The sequence below is a fragment of the Embiotoca jacksoni genome, unplaced genomic scaffold (genome assembly GCF_022577435.1).
Source record: "Embiotoca jacksoni isolate LCO1_2020_lvr unplaced genomic scaffold, fEmbJac1.0.p SCAF_18, whole genome shotgun sequence".
In the NCBI taxonomy this organism is placed as follows: Eukaryota; Metazoa; Chordata; class Actinopteri; family Embiotocidae; genus Embiotoca; species Embiotoca jacksoni.
The window spans coordinates 359,699-370,000 of record NW_027185318.1 but is presented as its reverse complement, the minus strand read 5'-3'; the positions used below and the strand labels follow the sequence as shown (position 1 = coordinate 370,000).

Here is a 10,302-nt window from a genome sequence, read left to right as displayed (position 1 = left end):
CTTCCAGGCTGCTGTGAGTGTGAAGCATCGTGTTTCCATCACTTCTACAAATCAACTGTTCTGAGCTTCTTCTCTGTCGCTGATGAGTCGAACAGTTTCTCCAGAAACCGTCTTCCTGCTCTTCTTTGCTGCAGATGAAGGCCGGAGCTGCAGAAGTTGCCATATTTGGAGCTGCATCTGAGCTGTTCAGTAAGAAGAACATCAACTGCTCAGTGGACGAAAGTTTACGGCGCTTTGACGAAGTTATGAAAGCAGCGAAAGAGGCCGGCGTGCCAGTTCGAGGGTACGATTCCTGGCTTCCTCTCAGCCGTCGGCAAACCTTTAAATCATATGAACTGGAGTTGAATTCTCACATCTGTGTTTGCCGTCGCCACAGTTACGTCTCCTGTGTTGCTGGATGCCCTTATGAAGGCAAGGTGGCACCGGAGAAAGTTGCACATGTGAGTTCAGACTTGGTCCAAACTGCACAAAACTGGATTTATCATTCCTTGATGAAACTACAGTGAACGTAACCAGTGGAGGTGTGTGTGTGTGTGTGTGTGTGTGTGTGTGTGTGTGTGTGTGTGTGTGTGTGTGTGTGTGTGTGTGTGCAGGTGGCCCAGCGCCTGTACTCCATGGGCTGCTACGAGATCTCTCTGGGGGACACCGTCGGCGTGGCGACTCCAGGCAGCATGGCTGAGATGCTGGAGGCCGTGAGCAGAGCGGTGCCAGTCAGTGCGCTGGCGGTGCACTGCCATGACACATACGGCCAGGCTCTGGCTAACATCCTGGTCGCCTTACAGGTCCGGATCGGTTCTGGCCATTTAATCTGAAAATGTCTTTGAATAATCCGAAGAGTTTAACAGGATGTCCGTGGAGCTTCTCTTTTGTTTGTGCTGACCTCGCTTGTTTCATGCTGAAGTTTTCCTGTTTTTCAGATGGGAGTCAGTGTGGTGGACTCGTCGGTAGCCGGCCTGGGGGGCTGTCCCTACGCCCAGGGGGCTTCTGGGAACGTTGCCACTGAAGATGTAGTTTACATGCTTCATGGACTCGGGATTCAAACAGTAAGAAGATGCACTTCATGTTTCCAGAGACACCTTTCTTTTTCATTCTTATATTATTTACTTGTATTTTTTAATAAGGTAAAACTGGCAACCCCAAAATGTAATGCATCAGTATCTTCGGAGGGCAGACCTTCCAAAATGATAAATAGTAAATTGTGGACAAAGATCCTTTGGTTGTGCTGCTATTGCTCGTTGTCTACATTTGTAAAAATGTAAAACTGTCATAAAACCAACAAAACAAAAAGAATGCCAATGTTTGCAGAAACCTATCACCCCTGTTATTTATTGAGAGAATTTCAAAGAAAATTCAGAAACTACAACATGAATAGATAGTTATTTTGTTCAAGGTACGTTCTCCTAAAATGCTCAAATGTGGCCCTTTGTTTTTGTGCCCTGACCTCAGGGTGTGGACCTCTCCAGGCTGATGGACGCTGGAGCTTTCATCTGTCGAACCCTCAACAGAAAGACCAGCTCCAAAGTGGCTCAGGCGACCTGTAAACTGTAAACTGCAGGCTCGTTCACAGACTGTACACTACTGCGAAACCGGGTCACCGGAGGTCACCGGAGGTCACCGGAGGTCACCATCCTCTGTCCGTTCAAGTGTCCTCGTTTTAATTACAGTTTGATGTATTTTCTGTCAAATGCTTAAAGTTTGGATGGCACTAACACCTCCATCTGGTTAGAATAAAACATCTGATTCATGATGGCAAAGTTGGAACGGTGCCTTATGTAAAGTCAGTCCAAACTTCCAGGTCCTACCTGTCAAAGACATGTTTCACCTGTTTAATGGGCTGCTTACATTTGTCTTGGCAACGGTAAGCCAAAGTGCAGCACAGACTTTGTTTATAATAAGAAATGACTCGCTAAATGTTCAAGGGACCGATGAACTCACTGTTGATGACAGAAAAGGAGTTGTTTTGATTTCTATCGTTCTCCGTTAGAAGTGATTATTGTGTTCTAATGGATTGTCTGTATTGAGAGCGTCTGTAAACGCCATCAGTCCTTTTGAACTGACCTGTGAAAAAAATGTGAATTAATTATATATAGATATATATAACTATATATATAGATATAGATATCTATATATATAGCTATATATATAACTATATATATACACACACACTGCTCAAAAAAAATAAAGGGAACACTTAAACAACACATCCTAGATCTCAATGAATGAAATCTTCCAGTTGAAAATCTTGATTCATTACATAGTGGAATGTGTTGAGAACAAAATAACATCAGAATGATCAATGGAAATCAAACTCATTATCCATGGAGGTCTGGATTCAGAATCATACTCCAAATAAAAGTGGAAAAATCAGATCACAGGCTGATCCAACTTCTGTGGAGATTCCTGAAGACAAGTCCAAATGAGTCTCAGTAGTGTGTGTGTCCTCCACGTGCCTGTATCACTCCCTACAACACCTGGGCATGCTCCTGATGAGACCACGGATGTTCTCCTGAGGGATCTCCTAGAGTATGACTTTTTTTTAAATCATATTTTAGACGACATGTTATAGTATGACTTTTTTTTTTATCATATTTTAGACGACATGTTATAGTATGACTTTTTTTTTTATCATATTTTAGACGACATGCTATAGTATGACTTTTTTTTATCATATTTTAGACGACATGCTATAGTATGACTTTTTATCATATTATAGACGACATGCTATAGTATGACTTTTTATCATATAGACGACATGCTATAGTGTGACTTTTTTATCATATTTTAGACGACATGCTATAGTATGACTTTTTATCATATTATAGACGACATGTTATAGTGTGACTTTTTATCATATTATAGACGACATGCTATAGTATGACTTTTTATCATATTATAGACGACATGTTATAGTGTGACTTTTTATCATATTTTAGACGACATGCTATAGTATGACTTTTTATCATATTATAGACGACATGTTATAGTGTGACTTTTTATCATATTTTAGACGACATGCTATAGTATGACTTTTTATCATATTATAGACGACATGCTATAGTATGACTTTTTATCATATAGACGACATGCTATAGTATGACTTTTTTATCATATTTTAGACGACATGCTATAGTATGACTTTTTTATCATATTTTAGACGACATGCTATAGTATGACTTTTTATCATATTATAGACGACATGCTATAGTGTGACTTTTTATCATATTATAGACGACATGCTATAGTGTGACTTTTTATCATATTTTAGACGACATGCTATAGTATGACTTTTTATCATATTATAGACGACATGTTATAGTGTGACTTTTTATCATATTATAGACGACATGCTATAGTGTGACTTTTTATCATATTATAGACGACATGCTATAGTGTGACTTTTTATCATATTATAGACGACATGTTATAGTGTGACTTTTTATCATATTATAGACGACATGCTATAGTGTGACTTTTTATCATATTATAGACGACATGCTATAGTATGACTTTTTAATCATATTATAGACGACATGCTATAGTGTGACTTTTTATCATATTATAGACGACATGCTATAGTGTGACTTTTTTTGGCAATGAAAAGGAATCCGCATGGTCTGAAATATAGGCTGAAACGTGACTCGACTAATTGTATATGTTATAGGATACATTAAGCATTGTTTTGGTGGAATGGCCGCTGTCACGCGGCGGGATATATGAGGCAGCAGTAGACGTGGGCTATGTTAAAGACCTGAGTGACCTTGATAAGTTTACGAGACAGCTGGTTCAGAGCAGCTCCAAAAGTGCAGGTCCTGCAGGGTGTTCCTGTTACGCAATTGTTGGTACCTACCAAAAGTCCTTCAAAGAAGACCAACCGAGGTCTGTGGTGCGACCCTACGGGAGAAGAGAGTAGATCTTTTACAGTTCCTATTGTGTTGTTTCAGTTTGCGGAAATGATTCAGAACAAACAAAAAGCATTTTCTTTGCTGCACCTTTTAGAAACCCGACTGACAAGTCTGACAGGAAGACTGACATTGTTACTGCAGGCCTCCACAACACCTCGAAACATACATCATATATCACAGACTAGAAAACAACATGTCATGATGATTCACAAAAACAAATGAATAAATACTAACTGGCATGTAAGTTACTACAGTAAATGTAGTTGAGTCAGCAGCCATGGAAAAATTCAGCTCCTTACATAAGGATGATAATAATTAGACAGGAATTGTGGGAGTAAAAATCTGATTGTACTATTTGTCGATGAGACATTTGGTTTTATCTTTAGAAAGAAGTTTTCTAAATTGCATCTAAATCTGAAATAATCTTTCCAAATCTATTCTATTTTTCCATATCTCAGAAATAAAATGAACATAAAGTATCAATAAGTTGCCACTATTCTTAAAACACCAAGCAGAAACATATATTCAATAGATTTAATATATTTACATGTAAAAAAATGACATGCATGGAATATTAACAAGTGCAGTAAATACATTTCCACCTGATGTCCACACAGGATGATGAGTGACTCACAAAAATACCTAATTGTTCAATGAGCCATCTGTTTGTCCGACCTTCCTTCCAGTTCCTCCACTGTGCTCAGGCTCTCACCAACACAGAATTAAACAGCAGCATTCTTTTCGCCTTATTTAAATCAACAGTGGTCTCGGATCAGAAGAGGTTGTGTACAAGCACGTCAAAACACAGGCAGTCTATGTAAATCGTGTGGCTGCAAAGACATAAACCTGAGACAAGCATTAGAACAGCTGAGGAGTAAGAGAAAAGGAATATACTGATGACTGTTGCATTTGTTACTGCAAGTAATCTCATCTCTTTGGCCAGTTTGCATACTATCAAGTATTACTCAGCCATAACTCTATGATCTCTAGAGCATCCACACTCCAGCACCGAATTGTTTACCCTTCTTCACTGACTTGGGTTCATCAGGACATCCAATTGTGAAAAAAAAGGCAAGGTTTGATTTTGAATTAAATAATAGAGTCACAGATGTGGCAACAGAGCGCTCTGACACGCCACTGTCGACACGGGCAGGGAGGGGCAATACCTGTGGCAGGTGTGTCTCCACCTCCTAATGGGAGCGTTTCATTTTCTTTCCCTCCCGTGTCAAAACCTTTACTGCAATGTTCTAATAGGGGTGAAGTTGGAAGGCACACAGACCTTTACTGGATTCAAAAAGGAAAACCACATATCAAAACCAAATCAATCTGGCTCGGGTCGACTTGTAAATATCGAGGGTGTTGACTTGGAAACCAAAGTTCATGCGCTCCTTAAGAGTCTCAGATGTGAACACATGCCAACAGGAAGAATCCAGTACTGATGACTCAGCTTCCAGACTCTGACACATACCGCGGTGTGGCTCATAGTTCTGAGTCTGTTTTTTAAGTTGGTTCTTGGGATCTTGCCCAAACACTGCTGAGTGCTTCATCTTTGGGCTGATTTCAGTTGTGATCATGAAGTAGTGGACAGGTTGGGAGCAGAAGCTCGTATTTTCTCTTCAAGCTTGAGTGCAGATGGTCTGTATGCGGCCTTGCACGCAGTGTTAAAGGATGGAGGCTTGTCCTTGAGGTCCCGTCTCAGCCGAGGCAGGTTGCCGTTGTTGAAAGGGTCGTCACTGTTGTCGGCGTGATGCACGGCCGTGTTGCGGTTGCGCCTTTTAATTTTGTTTGCACATCGTACAACACGTTTAGAAATGAGATAAATGATCTCACAGATGTTCAGGACAATGCAGAGGGCCGAGGCTCCGACCATGAAGTATGTAAAGACCTTCTTTTCGGTGGGGTGACCGATGTAGCAGTCCACCTGGTTGGGGCAAGGCGACACCTCACACTTGACCAGCCTGGGCAGGTAGAAGCTGTCGTAGATTCTGTGGAGGATGTAGAGGAAGGAGACCTCGAAGCCCGTCTTGACGACGAGGCTGATCAGGTAGGTCCACCACAAGCCGCCATGTTTCTTGCCCGTGTTATCGTACAGCTTTTTGTTGTCACTGTGCTTGGCACTGTGTTTTCGCTCGCGGTCGTCACGGTATGCCACATGCATGACCACCATGAAGGATGGGCAAGTGACAAAGATGAGCTGCAGGGCCCACAGGCGGATGTGGGAGATGGGGAAGAAATGGTCGTAGCAGACGTTGGCACAGCCGGGCTGCTTGGTGTTACAGTCAAAGTCCTTCTGCTCATCGCCCCACACTCGCTCTGCTGCCACCACGTACACCATCACCCTGAACACAAACACCACTGACAGCCATACCCGCCCAAATGCTGTGGAGTATTTGTTCACCCCACTGAGGAGGGCTTGAAAGGTCTTCCAGTCCATGTCTTTGGCTGGCAGTCAAAAATCTCTGCTGGAATTCTACTCTTGCTGCTAGTAGCTTATCTTCAGACCTGTATGTGGCAAAATGAAGAATGGATGAACATGTGCTCTGAACATCAGCCTTGGTGGTGTCTTACAGAGGTGGAAGAAGCATTCAGATCCTTTACTGAAGTAAAAGTAACAATACATCTATGTAAAAACACTCTTTCACTTGTAAAACTCTAAAGTATTAAAGTATTAGGGTAAAAGTACTGGTTTGGTCCCTCTGACTGATGTAGTATTATTATTACATTATTAGATTATTAATACTGATGTATCAGTGTAAGCAGGGTGTTACTGTTGTAGCTGCTGGAGATGGAGCCAGTTTGAACTACTTGAAATATAGTTTTATAAAAGTGACACCCAATAAATCTGAGCGCTCGTGAGGTGATTACTGGGAGAAGAAAGAAAAATACATTTAGTGGAGCTGTTCCTCTTGAATCCATTATGTGGTATCAAATCTTCATCTTAAAAATAACTAAACCTGTCTGATAAATGTGGTGGAGTAGAAATTTAGTATTTCAATATTTCCTTCTAAAATGTAGTAAAGTGGGAGTATGAAGTATCATCAAATTGAAATACTCACGTGAAGTACAGATCTCTCAAAATGATACTTAAGTACATTAGGCTACTTGAAAAAATAAACTTACTTTCACTAGGGATGTCTTACTTCTGTGGTTAATAACAAAAAAACCTAAAATAAAAACCTTTACTTTTTCCTTAAAATCAGTAATCCATGTTCCAAAGTGGATGTAAATACGTCTCATTATCAACTTTATCAGAAACAACCACTAACACTAATTCAGTTGTGAGTAGGCCTCAAGCCAAACTACTTCCTACAAAGGAAACAAGTCGAACCAACGTTATTTACACACCCATAGTTTATATTTATATTCCAAATACAGTAAAGTTATTTCAGAAGTGCTTTTTACGCACGGGCTGCTTGCGTCATCGGACACATTTTCGTGGTAAATGTGTCTTTCTCCGGAGATGTGGCCATTCTAATCCACAAGAGACAAAGTAGCCTTGAGCTTTACAGACTGCTCTACTGAAGGCAGTGAATCAGCAACTCGGACTACAGTAGTTTCCAATTAGCTGAAACGCGAAATTAGACATTTACGAAGCTTAACTCATTTTAGACACGTCGAAATTTCCTCAAAACAGTTTTTCACTTACCAGGGAAAGCTTCAATCCATCATTAATTACAAAAGATGTCAGTATGTATGTATATCCAGTGGATTTCTTGTTGCTGAAAGGTCGTTTTGGTCCTTTAACGCACAGATTTGGTTCCAGTCGACAGGTAGAGGAGCGCAGCGCTGAGAAATGCGCCTGTGGGTGTGGCTAAAGAATAAAGACTGGAGCAGCCCCAGATGTTCCTCTTTCTCCCTCCCTCTCTATGCCTCTCTCTCGCTTACTCTCGCCAGTGTTAGAAGGCAATTCAAATATTTTTGAACAACAGTTATCACAGTTCATAATGGAGTCTATGAACTGTGACTGTAACTGTACCCAGATTGATCTGACTGCTAAAGTCTCAGATGGGGTGAAATGGGCCAATGAATCTTGAAATTAGGTGTTTTGTGCTCTCAATAAGTTTCAGGCCAACCGGCTTATCTACATAGTTTTCATGTCTTCAGGAAATGGACTGCTTCACTGTCTGAACTTGTTTCTGAGTTGTTAACAGACCATACCTAAGAGGCAGGCACACCTTAAGGTGAATGCATGTTTTTGTTGTTGTGCATGTCCTCTGGCTCTTTTTGTTGCCACTTTGTAAAAGGCAAGTGTGAAGCAACATTTTTTTCTGGGATGTTCTGAGGAGTCCGTTTTTGGAGTCAGTGGGGAGATTCCTTCATGTTACCGAGAGATTTGTTAGCATACAACCAGTTGCTCCCGTCTTCAGTCATTCATAGTTATTCAGGAACTCCCAGTGCTCTCAAGCGTATCCTCACTGTCACGTAAAAAGCTGTGGTTTTTTTCTTAACTTTACCGCCTACTTTTACAACAGACTTACTTTTCTTACAAATTACCAAAATATTTTCCCCAAACACCATTACTGTGTTTCTGTTCTGTCTCAAAAAACAGCTTATAATAACCAGAATTTGCAAATGAATTCAAGCCCCCCCGAATGCTTTGAGGAATATCAAATATCTGCTTTTTTGAAATGCCGGGCAGTGCCACAACATGCCCGACCTTCAGAGCTTTTCAATTCAGTGTTTACATCATAAAAAGGATAAAAGACATTGAGTTCTCGTCTCAAGTCCAGTCAAGTTTATTTGTACTGTTCAATACCACAGAAAGTCTCTTAATGGGCTGGTTTCAGTCTCACAATGGCTCCCAACCAAGCCCCACATTTCTAAGATGAAAAGGAAAGGCTCTCAAAAAACTTTCCCAAACAGCACAAGTTGCTATTGAGACCACATGTATAGATTTAAACTGCATAATCAAGCTAAGTAACTGATTTATTTTCACTTTAATAACTTTTTTGAGTGAAAAATGAAATGTGGAACTGAGATGTGGACATTAATTCATTTGTCAAGAACCAGGTTCAAATGTGAGCTCAGACAATTTAACATGTAAGCATTTGTTACATGATCTGTCAGAACTCAGAGAAGGTGGAGAGGGGAAAGAACAGCATTATGACGCGACATACAATAAACACTGGGCCGGTTGGCGGGGTCAGAAACATGCTCCTCTGGAGTCAGAGATACCTGCAGGACAGAGGACAGAGAGGAAAAAGCACAAACTACAGGCCAAAGAAGATGCCAATTTAATTTGATGCAACAGCAGCATATAAATGCATGAACTGAAAGACATGAGGAGAGGGGAGGGGAGGCGCTCAGTTCATCATGGGACGTCCCAACAGCCTTGACCTACAGCATCAGGGTCACCTGAACCAGCTCAACTATAAGCTTTGTCAAATGAATCCTAAAAGGAGTGAGGCAGTCTGCCTTCTAAACACAAACTGGGAGCTGGTTCAACAGGAGAGAGGTCTGAAACCTAAAGGCTCTGCCTCCCATTCTACTTTTGGAAACTTAAGGAACCACAAGTAAACCTGCACTTCAAGAGTGAAGCACTTCATTGGGATGATATGGTACTGAGGTCTTTAAGATATGATTAAAGCTTACACAAATCATATCTTGTTTATAAGGAGAAGAATTTTAAATGCTATTCCTGATTTTAGAGGAAGCCAATGAGGAGACAGGATAGTATGGGAGGAATATGATCTCTCTTGCTCGTTCCTGTTAACTCTTTCTGCAGCATTTTGGACCAACTGGAGGCTTTTCAGAGAATAATTGGGACATAAAGAGGAATTACAACAGTCCAGCGTGGTAACAAATGCACGGACTAGTTTTTCAGGATCATTCTGAGACAGAATGTTCTCGGTTTGACAAAACTGTGCAGGTGAAAGAAAGTATATCTGGAGACTTGCTTTCTGTGTGAGTTAAAGAACATATCCTGGTCAAAAATAACAGTACGGGGGCTTAGATAGTGAGTTTTTAGGCCCAAATACAAGCACTTCAGTTTTGTCTGAATTAAGAAGTTAAAAACATTCCAGGCCTATGTGTTCAAGTTTTTAAAGTTTGACTAACTGGTTTGCTTTATCTGGCTTCATACGCCAGATAAATATAGCTTGGTGTCATCTGCATAACAATGGAAGTTAATGTAGTGTTCCCTGATTATATTGCCGAAGGAAAGCTTGATGTTGAGAGCATCAGTCCGCGCTCAGAAGCTTGTGGAGCGCCATATTATTTAATCTGTGAACCATCAATAAACACTTATTTATTTTGTACCACATTCAATATGTCTACTACTGAGACTGAAAGGTAACACAGGACAGAATGAAATCAAACATTTATTCTTGAAGTACTGAGCTAAAATTCTGGAAACTGTTTGACTGCAGTTGTGATTTTCAGGAAAGTCATTTGTGATTTT

General features: G+C 40.6%; 2 protein-coding genes across 2 annotated transcripts in view; one reads left to right on the top strand and one right to left on the bottom strand.

Annotated features, from left to right (window-relative positions):
• hmgcl (3-hydroxy-3-methylglutaryl-CoA lyase) overlaps positions 1-2,201 on the top strand; it is a 4,507-nt gene extending 2,306 nt beyond the window's left edge. The window contains exons 4-9 of the mRNA XM_069151867.1: positions 1-13; positions 135-283; positions 377-440; positions 594-782; positions 918-1,043; positions 1,447-2,201. The exon at positions 1-13 is cut by the window's left edge and continues 83 nt beyond it. Coding sequence (XP_069007968.1) covers positions 1-13; positions 135-283; positions 377-440; positions 594-782; positions 918-1,043; positions 1,447-1,548 — 643 coding nt within the window. The 3' untranslated portion in view covers positions 1,549-2,201. The remainder of the gene's footprint in view (positions 14-134; positions 284-376; positions 441-593; positions 783-917; positions 1,044-1,446) is intronic.
• Positions 2,202-4,422: 2,221 nt separating this feature from the next.
• gjb3 (gap junction protein beta 3) lies at positions 4,423-7,689 on the bottom strand. The gene is made up of 2 exons (XM_069151868.1): positions 7,549-7,689; positions 4,423-6,404 (listed from the first exon to the last, which is right to left on the bottom strand). The coding sequence occupies exon 2, from the start codon at positions 6,334-6,336 to the stop codon at positions 5,473-5,475; it is 864 nt and encodes a 287-aa protein (XP_069007969.1). The 5' UTR covers positions 6,337-6,404; positions 7,549-7,689; the 3' UTR covers positions 4,423-5,472.
• Between the last annotated feature and the right edge of the window lie 2,613 nt (positions 7,690-10,302).

Coding starts and splice junctions, on each gene's coding strand:
- gjb3 (XM_069151868.1), bottom strand. CDS start 6,336: ATGGACTGGAAGACCTTTCAAGCCCTCCTCAGTGGGGTGAACAAATAC.